Source organism: Ceratotherium simum, chromosome 29 (genome assembly GCF_057802395.1).
Source record: "Ceratotherium simum simum isolate JZ-2026a chromosome 29, ASM5780239v1, whole genome shotgun sequence".
Taxonomy (NCBI): Eukaryota; Metazoa; Chordata; class Mammalia; order Perissodactyla; family Rhinocerotidae; genus Ceratotherium; species Ceratotherium simum.
The window spans coordinates 2454586-2466756 of record NC_141928.1 but is presented as its reverse complement, the minus strand read 5'-3'; the positions used below and the strand labels follow the sequence as shown (position 1 = coordinate 2466756).

The window sequence follows — 12171 nt, the reverse complement described above, 5'->3', positions numbered from 1 at the left end:
GGGACCTCTGGGCTCTGGAGTCCAAGAACCCTCGGTCCTGGTGCCCAGGGAAACCACATCTGTGGGGGGATAGGCTGCTCCCGGTCCTGGGAGAGCCCAGGGTGCCCAGGGCCTGCCCTCCTCCGGCCACCAGGCCCAGCCCCAGGCAGAGGGGGCAGCTCTGCCCCCTGAGTTCAGTGAGGGCTGGAGCGCTGGAGGGTGTGGTCCCAGGGGAATCAGGACCCCTGAGCTCCAGGAGGCCACAGTGCAAGACGGCAGTTAGAAACTATCCCAAGTCAGGGAGATGGGGGTTCTAGTCCCTGCTCAGCCTCTTTCTAGCTGGTGACCCCAGGCGAGGCCCTGAGCCTCAGTTTCCCCATCTGTGAAGTGGGGAAATAACTGGGACTCCTGATGGGTTGTTGGGAGGATTACCTTAGGAATGGCTTGTGGATCTCTTCCCCAGTGACTGGAGCGTGTTAAGAGCCCCCTGCCAGGCTGTCACAGGGGTCCCCCAGGGCACAGGTTCTGGGAAGTCCCCCCTCAGGTCCCCTCCTGCTGCCCTGCTCCCTGGAGTATTCAGCATTATTTGAGGAGGAGCGAAGAAGATCCAGGATAGCACGTCACAGGAGAAGGAGGCTCAGCGCTGGAAAGACAGCCAGGCACGTTCCGTGCCACCCTCCGGGCCTGTGCTGTGACACCCTCTGACCCTACCACAAAGAAAGGCTCATCTTGTAAGGACTCCTGTTCCGTGGTTTCATTCATTCATTCCGTCCCTCACTCAGTATGCATTGACTGGTCCCTGCCATGTGCCAAGCTTCATCAGTGAGCACAACCTTCTACCATGTGGCTGGGCCGCATCCAATCAGTTGAAGGCCTTTAGAGAAAATAGACTGAGGTCCCTCTAGAAAGAGGGAACTGTGCTTCCAGAATGCCTTCAGACTCAAGCTTCAATATCAACTTCCTTGGGTCTCCAACATGCCAGCCCACCCTGCAGATTTTGGAATTGCCAGCCTCCACAATCACCAGAGCTAATTCCTTAAAATAAATCTCTGTCCATATATATGCATATCCTATTGCTTCTGTCTGTCTGGAGAACCCAGACTAATGCACATTTTGTACTTAGAGTAGTTCTAGAGGAAAAGAATCTGGGTTTGGTTTTCTGGGTTTACTGATGGGTCTGGGATTTCTGTTAACAGTTCCTGAATCTGATGAGACTGAAATGTACTGACGATTCTATTTCATCAGTAGTAAAGAAGCACTCACGGTCCATGGTGTGATGTGGCAACGAGGAATCCCAAAATAGCCCCTGGACACCTCCAATCAGATATTTACAAGAAGCAAAGTCCTGAGTGATCACGTATTTGATCCCTTAGAACATTTTTGTCAAACTAGCAAGAATAATGAGACTGGCTGGTTGCTCCCAACCATGCAGGACAAAGTGGGGAAAATGACGAGCTGAAGGATTTGGGTTCCCAGCTCACGGGCTGCATAAACGACCTACAAGTGTTCACGCCTGCCCTGTAACGAACCCTGATCTCCTGTGGCCACAGAGCCGAGATTGCTGAAAACCAAACTCAGAATTGCATCCTTTGACGGGCTGAATGGCAACGTCAACGAATTCCCGACCTCCCAGGGAGGCTCAACGCCTGTTAGAGTGCGGGTGTGGATTGGGAAGCAGTGGGATCCAGATGCTGGGATGGGGACGTCTGGGAGGATCCTGGTGAAGCTGGGGCTACTGACCCTTCCAATCTACCGAGTGTTCTTTGCCAGTAGAAGCAGCCGCTCCACCCCGTTGGAGGAGACTAACCCTGCCTGGCCGGAGGACACTGTAATGAAGCCCCTGCTGTAGCGGCCTCGAAGACACTCCTGATTCTCCTCGGGACCCAGCATCACCACCCACCCGACCTGCCTCAACCGAGCAGATAGTAAACCAAAAGCCATACCGCATTCCCGGAGGAATGGCAGAGATGAGTGCCACCAGCAAGGACAGGAACCTGACTCTCCTCCCCTACTGGGCCTGTGCGGAAGACGACAGATCCTGAAGGACGGCCGTGGGTTACAGCAAGCTTCCCCGGGGAGTGGTGACTCCAATTGCTGTACCAGGGATGGGTTCCCTGCTTGAGCCGATCAACACATCCCCTGCTCCTGGGCGTGCAGCTCTTGATCTAGCCAATGCCTCTTCCCCATACCTTCTAGCAAAAACCAGAAGCAGTTGGCTTTCAGCTGTGAGGTCAGCAACACACGGTCACTGTCCTACCTCGGGTGTCTATCGACTCTGCAGCCCTGCGTCATCATTCAGCTCTCAGGGATCCCGAGCGCCTTTCCCTCCACAAGACATCTCACTGGTCCATTTCATCGGTGACAGTATGCTGACAGGACCTAATAAGCAAAAGTAGCAACTAGCCTAGACTTACTGGTAAGACATTTGCATGTCAGAGGGTGAGAGATACACCCCACAAGAACTCAGGGGCCTTCTTCCTCAGTGAAACTTCTGGGGGTCCCGTGGTGAGGGGCATGGCAAAACATCCCTTCCAGGTGAAGGACACGTTGTTGCAACTGGCCTCTCCTACAACTGAAAAAGAGACACAAGGCCAGTGTGGGCCACGTTGAATCACACATTCCTCATTTGAGCATCCTGCTCTGGCTCGTTGACCAAGCAGTGCTGAGTGAGGCCCAGAACCAGAGAAGGCCCGGCAGCAGGTCCAGGCTACGGTGCCAGCTGCTCTGCCCCTTGGGCCACGTGATCCGGCAGATCCAATGGTGCCGCAAGTGTCAGTGGCAGGCAGGGATGCTGTTTGTCGCCTCCGGCAGCCCCTATAGGTGAGTCACCCCACAGACTCTTGGGATTTTGGAGCAAGGCCCTGCCATCCTCTGCGAACGACTATTCTCCTTGTGTGAAACAGCTCTTGGCAGAGAATGAACGCTTAACCACGGGCTATCACGTGACCACGTGACCTGAGCTGCCCATCATGAATTGGGCGTTATCTGACCCACCGAGCCATGAAGTGGGGTCTACACAGCAGGCATAAGTCAGTTACATGAAAAAGTGACCCAAATGTCCCTGGTCCCCACTCCTGCTACACTCCTCTCTGCCAGCCGGCACCTAGGGCCTCATGAGGACTTCCCCGGGACCAGCTGACAGAGGAAGAGAAAGCCTGTTCTGCTAAGAACACAGGCAGCACCGGAGCGGACAGCGGCAGCACTCCAGCCCGTTTGGGGGTTCCTGAGGGACAGTGGTGGAGGGACATCCTCCCAGAGGGGCAACGGCAAGCAGTGCACCTGGTGGTTCATTTTGCCTGCAAGGGGAAACGGCCAGACAAGAGATTCCACACTGAGTCTGGGGCTGGGGCCAGTGGTTTATCCGGATGATCAGGGACTTGGAAAGAACCAGATTGGTGACAAGGATGTCTGGGGAAGGGGTATGTGCACAGACCTCTCTGAATGGGTGGAAAATGTGAAGATCTCTGAGTCCCAAGTCGATGCCTATCGAAGGGGAACCTCAGCAGGTGAGGATTTTAATAAGCAGGAGGGTAGGATGACCCGTCTGAGGATACCCATCAGCCTCTTTCCCAGCCACCCCGGCCTCGCCCCATGGCCTCATGAACCAAGTGGCCATGGTGGCAGGGGTGGTGGTGATGTGTGGGCTCAACAACGTGGACTTCTGCTCTCCAAGGCTGACCCAGCTACAGCTGCTGCTGAGAGTCCGAGGTGCCAACAGCAGGAACCACACTGAGGCCCTGACAGCAGGTCCGCGTGGAGGGCTGGTCAGGGCGGGGAGAACATGCCCTCTCGGGGTGGGCAGTGCGAGCCGCCTTCTGTGCCTGCAGTAAGCGAGCCTGGGCTGTGAACGAGCCCCTCCCCCTTCCTGCAGTGTTGGGTCTTGGGTCATCCCGCGCTGGGCACCCTCAGCGAGCAAGAACAGACCCAGGGACTCCCACAGGCTCGAGCCGCACGCTCAGCTTCCTGAGCTCCAGCTCTGACCAGGGACCCTGCCTGGGGCTGGGGGGCACTGTGGAGCCGAGCTGGGGCGTGGCAGGGCCGGGTGACACTCCCGCTGCTCCCCAGGAGCTGTTCAGGAAGGTGGTGCCCTACCACTGCCTGGGCTCCATCTGGTCCCAGCGGGACAAGAAGGGCAAGGAGCACCTGGCTCCCACCGTCCGCACCACCGTCACCCAGTTCAACAATGTTGCCAACTGCGTCATCACCACCTGCCTCGGGGGCCGCAGTGTGACGGCCCGGGACAGGGCCAGGGTGGTGGAGCACTGGATCCAGGTAGCCAGTGTATTCAACGGCAGGCCTGGGAAGTCCCTCTCCAGCGTTCTGGAAACTTCTCTTTCTTAGAGAATTAGGTCTCCAGCTTCCCAGCTGGTCCCTCCGCTGGGACTTAGCTTCCTCCAGGCTGGGGGGTGGATGGGAGGGGAAGGGTCCTTCCTTTCCCAAACCAGCCCAGCCTGTCCCCAGGTCCCCAGGAAGCCAGGCCCCTGTTGCTCTTGTTGTCTGCACTACACTTCCAAGGGGAGGGCACCCTGCCCGCCAGCGCTGGGATACTGCAGGGGATGCTCACGGCCTAGTAGCCAAAGGGGACGCCCAGCCTGTGGCCCAAATGGCCAGACCCGGGAGGCGGTCTGGGTGCCTAGAGGGACTCCCGCTCCGCTCCTAGGCAGATGCTGGCAATCACAGAGGATCCTGTAGGCGTCCCGCCCGGGCGTCTCCTTAGCAAGAGCTCACTCTGAGGTACAGCCAGCTCCACAGGTCGTCCTACATCTGTCCAAGTTAGCGATAACTCGTCAGCTTGTGAGAAGTATCGGGGTAATGAATCCATGGTGGGCCCTTCCTGACCCGACCTCAGAAGCTTCCACATAGAAGAGGAAGCAAAATATTGCTGCCTAGGGCCCCGGGAACCTCTACCCTGCCAGTCAGAGCTGGCACCTAGGAGACCCTCCTGAGTGGGTGAAGGCAGAGTTCCCTGCAGGGCAGCGTCCTGAGGGGCTCCGTGGGGAGGTGCAGCCTTTGGCAGGGCCTCAGGCCAAGCCCGGGGCCGGGGCGGGGGGGGGGTTGTGCAGAGATTCCAGGGGACTGGGGCCGGCAGGAGCGGCTCAACCGGGGCTCCCCAGACAGCAGGAGGCACTTCTACAGGAAACAAGGAGGTGGCTCCAGCTTCAGGGGCACTCATTGGTGGGAGAAAGTGACCACGGAAGACATTATCGATGTGCCTGGCACTGTTTAAGGGCTTTCCATAGTTTGACTCCTGCAGTCCATGGGAGGTGGGTCCCAGCGGGATCTCCATTTTGCAGAATCGCACCCTACCTAGGAGGCCCCACGGCTGCGCAGGGATCTGCCCCATCGGAGGAGCCGCAGGCGCGGGCAGGAGGGTGGGAGTTCCCGCCGGCTGGGCCTGGCTGGCTCTGGGAAGGACCCCGGAGGCGCCACAGGTGAGCCCGAGGGGCGCGACAAGTGAGACCGGGCGCCAGCAAAGACCAGAAGGCCCCACGCGGCGCGGCGCGGCCGGCAGGGTCCGCTAGAGGGCGCTGCGGGGCGGGCGCGGTTGGCCCTCGCGGGCCGCCGTACGCCCTATAAAAGGCGCGGCGCGCGCTCGCGCGTCCTTTCGCGGCGGCGGAGACGGTGATGGCCGTGACGCTGGGTTTGTGTGGCCTCGGGGCGCGCGGGGCCCCGACCGCCGCCCTCGGGGAGCGGGGCCCGGGGATGCGGGCCCGTGCGTCCGGCCTCCGGACGGGGGGAGCGGCGCCTGCTGGCGCGGAGGCTCCGGGGGGCCGAGCGCGGCCGGTGAGGGCGCCTCTCCTCGGTTCCGCGTCTCCCGGCGGCGCGGCGGGGGTTGATGGCCGACGGGGGCCTGTCGGAGACGTGCCCCGCGCGGCACGGCGCAGGGGGCCCGAGAGGCCCTGCTGCTTTCTCTGACTGGTGGGGGCCTCGAGAAAGTCGCCTCGTGTTTCCGCTCATCTCCTCTTTCATTTTAAAAAATGGGTCGACTGTCACTGTTTATCCGGCTCTAAAAGTGAGGCGATTTCTGAGTTATGGTGGGAATGAGTGCTCCCCGTGGCGAGGTGGCCTCCCGGGGGGCAGAGGTGGCTGCATCCGCAGCCCTGGGCCTTGGTCGCCTGACGCCTGCAGTGGGTTCCAGCGCCGGTGCGTCATCGTATCTCACACGGGACCGCTGTATTGTAGCCTTCATTTTCCACGCACCCCAAGTTAGGGGGGAGGGTAACTGGCTCTGGAGTTTTCTAGAAACACGTAGACCTGGTGGCAGGGTCTCCCTGGAGACCTAATGCAGCAGAACGCAGTCTGGGTGAAGTGCCTCCATGTGGGCATCTTATAAAACGTGGGTTTCTTTTTTTCCTAGGGAGCTTGCCTGCTGGAAATCAAGGGCCTGGAAGGGCATGCTGGGGTCCCTGGTGAGTTGACACGTGGGTGCTGGAACAGGTCTGCCCCAGAAGTATAACTGCAAATTCAGCCCCTTCCCTGTGACATCCTAGACAACTGTCAGGACTGGTCGATCCGGCATCCACGTGGTCGGGCAATAAGTACTGGAACTATATAATCTCCCGTGTACACTGCCCCTAGAGGCGTGCAGATGTGGCTGCGGTGTCACGTTTGTGTCATTAGGTGGCAGAGAGAAGAGAGGCTTGTCTATGCCCAGTGTTCTGGCCTGTGAACGTCTGGATGATGAGTAGTCTGACACTTGACTGTGCTGGGCTGTTGGTGTGTTTACGGGGAACCTGAAGCCAGTCCTGTAAAAGCTCTGATTCTTTCCTAGGTCTTGGCTGCCTCAAGTCACGAGGTGGGCGTGCGTTTGACAGCAGGAGGCAGGAGCAGACTACCGGCGCAGTGATGAGTGGAAAAGGTGAGGAGCTTCAGTTAGGCTGACTTGCTGGACATCTGACTGTTGCTTACCTATCACATTGGGTGGAAAATGGTGGCACCAAACCAGAGAGTGAGCTGAATAATACCACCTAACCATCTGAAGTAATTCAGGTTATTTTAGGTGGATTAAAGTGTCATAAAGTATTCACGGGTAGCTGCTCTGCCTCTTAAATTTTATGGACAGTGCAGTCAGAACCTCTGGAACTAAAGTTGCAGAATTTAGACATTACAGAGCGAGTTCCGCAGGCTGCCTGTGTCAGCTTTCTTCACAGGAGAGTTTTTAAAATTCCAGAGCGTTGTTTCCTGTGTGGCCTCTTCCCTTCTTGTTTAGTGGGCTTCTGATCATTGCTCACGAGGTGCTCTCTGGGAGAGGGTGCAGAAACCTCCGGACAGCCCCCCTGGCTGCTCTGGACCCCACGTGCATCAGGCACTAACTCCCACCAGGTGCTGGGGGGGCCTCCAGGTCCTTCGATCGCCACTCTGGGCTGCTCATGGGGGTCTGACAAGTGGCCGTGGCACAGGGTTCCCTTGTCAGCAGCAGCCTTCATTAGCTCTAGATACTGCTAATGGGAAGAATAAAGTAGAAGGCTTGGTGGCTAATTTTTGCCACACCTTGTCAAGGGGGTAGGTTTTTCAGAATCATCTAGGAGTAGGGAAGAGTTTGCTGGTATATGGTTCAGTTAACAGTAACAAGGGCAGCCAGCTTCTCTTATACAGTCATGTGTCGCTTCATGACGGGGACGCGTTCTGAGGAATACATCCGGTAGGCGATTTCGTCATTTTGTGAACATCGTCGGGCATACTTCCCTAGACAGTGTAGCCTGCTACACACCTGCTGTATGGTACTAACATTCTGGGACCAGCGTTGTGTGTGTGGTCCATTGACTGATGTGTCATACAGTGCCCGACTGTACTTGATTCTGGGCCAAGCGTTTTTGTTATTTGATACAGGAGGGAAGGTGACAGCCTGGGAACATCAGCTCACAGGGTGAATACTGGCCAGAACGACTGACCGTCGTGGTCCCGACCAAGGTAAGAGGCGAGGGGAAGGCCGACTCCATCAGATGAGGCGGGCCTGCTCTCGTCCCTGCTGCCCTGGCTGCAGTCTGGGCGGTTCTGAGCTGAGCCTGGCCACCTGCTGGGTGGGTAGGAATGACTGCCCCGCAGATGCTGGACCTGCCAGCACCACAGGTGCAGCTGCTCTGCGGCACCTGTGACCTCAGGGCAAAGAGGAAGTGGCTATTTCTACGCTCAGTGCTCAGAACAGTGAGCACTAAGAATGGTTTGTAGCCTGACATTCCCCAGAACTGCCGCCAGGTGGTGTGCTCATGCGTGCTTACAGCTGGGAACCCGGGCAAGACCCTGAACACTCTTGCCCTGAACACTCTGAGTCTGTTTCTTTATCTGTGAAATGAGGCTTGTCGTGACGATTAAATGAGGTGTGTGTGTGTGTAAGCACCTGGCAAGCTTTTGGCACAATGGGCTTGACCAGGAGAGGGTCTCTTTCCAGGAATGATAATTCTGTAGGTCTGTCTGGGAAGAACTTATTAGTAAGTCCTTGGGCGGGTGTGACGTGCATCCCTGGCTGAGAACCGAGGCATTCGTGTGAATGGCCTACGTCCTGTCTGGCATTGTCACTTCTCGTGGAGGCCACTGGGCCCTGTTCACAGAGCCAGTGGGGGATGGGGCAGGGGTCTTGAGCTGCCTAGCCCAGGAACATCCGTGCCATAAAGACCCTTGAGACAAGCAGAGCACTTCAAGGAGATGGTTTGGTCCGTTTGGGAACTGGGAGGAAGGCCAAAGGTCCCCTCCTGGCACTTGTTCTGTTGCTGAGACAGAGGTCAGGGCCCCTGTGTGGAGCCCCTCAGTGGACCGACTGTAACTTGACAGACGGTCGTCCAGACCAGGGCACTGGGGAGTGAAGGGGCTGTTCTTGTAACCCCAGTGGGATGGCCAGTGTAGCCAGGGCTGTCGTGGCCCCCTTGCAGATGGAGAGATCTGGGACCATTTGCTCAGGGTGAGAAAGTCATTGATGTTAAATTAAAAAAATAGACGTTTTGCTTTTATTTTCTAAAACATTTAAGTTGAGGGTTGAACGAGAGCTGTCAATCAGTGGTTCTCAACCAGGGGCATCTGTGTGCCGCTCCCAGGGCGTGGCAATGCCTGAAGATAGATGGGCAGGAATGAGGGCTGCTGCTGCCCATCCTGCAGCACACAGGACGGCGGCCCCTGCAGTAGAACTACGGGGCCTCAGGTGTCGACAATGCTGAGGGTGGCAAACTTTGCTGTAGAATCTCACCAGAAAACGTAACTTCACGTACAGTTTTGGGATCCCCGGATTGGATTCTCCGAAGCCTGTTTGGGGAATCCAGGTTAAAGGCAAGAATGCCTGGTCTGGTCTACCATTCTCTGTCATTTCTCAGATCCAGAGGCCCAGGAACGGTGGGGCCCAGCTGTGTGCTGTGAGGGTGGCCAGTGGAACAGACCTACAGATGGACGCCAGGCCTCGCTTCAGGACAGGTAAGTTGGGAGGTGGGCGGCTGGCTGGGGGTCTGACAGAACTCCTGGACCCTCGTGGTGGACACCGGTTTGCCAGAATCTAGCTGGGTGTGGTGTATGAAATTATCCTCATTGTGGGCGGGGCAGGGGTCGTGGGGGGTCATCAGCTGATTGGCCACCTGGAAAATGACGATGAGCCTTTGAATCTGGGGAAGGGCGAATGGGATGGACTGCCAAGGGTCTGCCCCGAGGCCCTGCCACCCGAGGCGGGTGGTGTGTGCTCTCCGTGCTGCCCTCCAGACTGCTCTGGGAGAGGCTTGTCTGCGGCTGTCCTGTTGTCTGCGCTCTGCAGCAGCATCTCCAAAGTCCAGGCCCAGCAAAATGGGTGTGGAAAGTGCAGGGAGCGGTTCTGAGGCACCCTCTGTGTGCAGGGCTCGTGCCTCATGTCAGGGTGCAGCAGGCGGCCCTTGGGTGAAAGCCCCTCTCGGCTGCCTGGCCTGGTGGCCGTGCCTTTGAGAGGAGAGGTGATATTTCAGTGTTGGCAGCGTTTCAGGAGCTGATAGCGAAAGCCACCCACGACCTCAGTGAGCAGAGCTGGGTGGTGGCAAAGCTTACGTGTTGTGGTGAGGCAGGCCAGCTTGTCACCTGACCTCGGAGACCTTGCCTGTTAGGTGGTGTGTTAGTTACCTACTGCTGCGTCACAAATTAACCATGACAAAATTGATTACCTTACTGTTTCTGTGGTCAGGAGTGGCCTGACGCGGTGGTTCGGGCAGGATTTCTCTGGGGGCTGCAGCATCTGAAGGCTTGACCGGGGCAGGAAGAGCCGCTTCCAAGATGGCGTGCTCTGGCTGTGGGCAGGAGGCCGAGGGTCCTCACGACGTGGCAGCTGGCTTCCCCCAGCGTGGGCATAAGCCAGCCTGGGAAGGGACGTCATCACTCACGCCGGGTCCTGTGGTCACTGGCCAGCCCTGATGCGGCGTGGGAGGTGAGCACCCACCAGGTGAACACGGGGCGGGGAGGAGCTGCCCACCCAGTGCTGGCGTGGTGGGATGTAGTGTTAGCCTTCGTCCCGTGGTCCTTAAGCCACCTCCTGGACGGCTGTGGCTCTTTTACGAGAAGGATCCCCTTGAACTTGCGGCTCCTCGCTGCCGCTGAGCAGCCGCTCGAGGTCTTGCCCGCCTTCCCTTGTGTTGTGCACTTGAGTTTTCCGTGTCTTCTCTACGGGTGACGGGTGCAGCTGGGGTGATGATGGGATTGCAGGAAGGAAGTGGGCTTGACCACCAGAGAGGACGAGGGGAGGGCGGGCACATCCGCCTTTGAGCCCGGCAGCCAGCTCAGTGTGGGGAGGAGGCCGCAAGTTGAGGATGCAGAATGGGCTCGGGCTGGGTTTGCCGGCCCCTCCTAGTTGGTAATTGGGTAGAACCTTGTTTCAGACGGAAGATTGCTACAGGGTGTCACATTTTCTTAGAGTTGAGGATTTCTTTTCTGTCCTTGAACGTGCACAAGGCTGTGTCTGTTCGTTTGTGACATGAAACCGGGTGGTGAGTGGAATGTTCAGAAGAGGGGGAGCTGGGCTTGGCATGTTTGGGGGAGAAGACTGAGGTGGCTTCAGCAGCCATGTCTTTGCACTCCAGAAACCTTTCTGCTCTGCTGTCCTGAGGTCAGGAGGCTTGACCAGGAGGGAGGGCTGTGATCCAGCACCAGAGGCGCTGCCGGTGGGTCATCTCAAGTGGCCGGTTTTCTGCGTCCATACAGGTGGGCAACCTGCTGGATCAGCCACGGACGTTCCTCGGTCCTCCAGGAGGGCACCAGAGAGCAGAGAGGATGCAGCTTGTAAATGCTGGGGCCCTGGCACTCTGCTGCGGGGGCACGTCGGAGAGAAGTGGGAAAATCACGGCCTTGAGAAGTGTCCTCCGAGGAGAAAGAATCCGTAGGCTTATGAAATAATTTTGTGTGGAATGTTGGTGTGCTGTGAGAGGGATTTGCAGAAAGAAGTGTTAGCAGACAGTTGGGAATCCAAAAAACAAGGGAAACTAAAAGCGACAGCAGCATGGTGAAGAGGACAAGATGTGCTGGGGCCCAGGGCTCTGCTTTCCATAAACGTGGTTGTTTTCAGAAGGCGCCCAAAGGCAGCTGTGGACTCAGCTCTGCTTTTGGAGGGAGACGAGTGGCTGACAGCAGTGTCCCTGCAGAGCAGCTCCCAGGGACAAGGGACAGCGGCTACCCTGCATGTGCACCATCTGTCGTAGGCGGAGGACGAGGGGGCTCTAAGCTGCAGGGTTGCCCAGCACCCCTCATCTCAATGCCCTGATTCTTAAATCCTCCTGCCATCACGGCATCCTGGGATGTGTGATCTTTTGGCGCACACAGTTTTTGAACTGCCCTGAGCCCATGGTCCTAAACTGTTTTTTATTGTGCTTGGATTATCTTCCCCCCAAAAGAGGGAAAAAATCTAGATGGAAAAAGATTTTAGTGCTAAGAATATGGATATTATAGTTGAAATTTTGGAACATTTTAAGCAAAAGGTGTTAAGATGAATTCAAGGATTTGTTTAATGCCTTTTTCTTCAAGGAAAGTGTTGGCAACACGAGAATAAATTGATCTTGAATAAATTGTATCTCAACTTGCTTTTTCTTCATAGTCTGATTAGCTGGGGCCTGAACACGAGAAGGTGTGTGTGTGCTTGCTGGTGTCGCGTCCCGTGCCCCCCCCCCGCCCCGGGGGGGAGAAGGGCTCAGAGGCTCCTGGGCACACAGCTTCTTGTTGGGGAGGGTGGGACAAAGAAAACCAGATGCTTGGCTCTCGCAGATA

At 57.2% G+C, this 12171-nt stretch overlaps 1 protein-coding gene and 2 non-coding genes across 7 annotated transcripts; all 3 read left to right on the top strand.

Moving 5' to 3' along the window:
- Positions 1 to 5626: 5626 nt before the first annotated feature.
- On the top strand, positions 5627 to 11977 carry LOC147913164 (uncharacterized). 5 transcript variants are annotated; one of them, XM_087418815.1, is made up of 6 exons: positions 5627 to 5763; positions 6338 to 6389; positions 6752 to 6838; positions 7810 to 7890; positions 9282 to 9378; positions 11116 to 11977. In XM_087418815.1, the coding sequence occupies exons 1-4, from the start codon at positions 5683 to 5685 to the stop codon at positions 7848 to 7850; spliced, it is 261 nt and encodes an 86-aa protein (XP_087274941.1). In that variant the 5' UTR covers positions 5627 to 5682; the 3' UTR covers positions 7851 to 7890; positions 9282 to 9378; positions 11116 to 11977. The 5 variants fall into 5 exon arrangements, 3 of the variants coding, with proteins under 3 accessions (XP_087274941.1, XP_087274940.1, XP_087274939.1); XM_087418814.1 differs by lacking the exons at positions 5627 to 5763; positions 9282 to 9378 and adding exons at positions 5770 to 5992; positions 10106 to 10345; XM_087418813.1 differs by lacking the exon at positions 5627 to 5763 and adding an exon at positions 5770 to 5992.
- Positions 6548 to 6677, top strand: LOC147913166 (small nucleolar RNA SNORA17). The gene has a single exon (XR_015549062.1). It is a non-coding gene; the product is annotated as a small nucleolar RNA SNORA17 (small nucleolar RNA).
- LOC147913165 (small nucleolar RNA SNORA43) lies at positions 8025 to 8158 on the top strand. The gene has a single exon (XR_015549059.1). It is a non-coding gene; the product is annotated as a small nucleolar RNA SNORA43 (small nucleolar RNA).
- Positions 11978 to 12171: the final 194 nt, after the last annotated feature.

Coding starts and splice junctions, on each gene's coding strand:
- LOC147913164 (XM_087418814.1), top strand. CDS start 5,816: ATGGCCGACGGGGGCCTGTCGGAGACGTGCCCCGCGCGGCACGGCGCA. Junction 5,993..6,337: donor CTGTTTATCCGGCTCTAAAA/GTGAGGCGATTT, acceptor TTTTTTTCCTAG/GGAGCTTGCCTGCTGGAAAT. Junction 6,839..7,809: donor CGCAGTGATGAGTGGAAAAG/GTGAGGAGCTTC, acceptor TATTTGATACAG/GAGGGAAGGTGACAGCCTGG.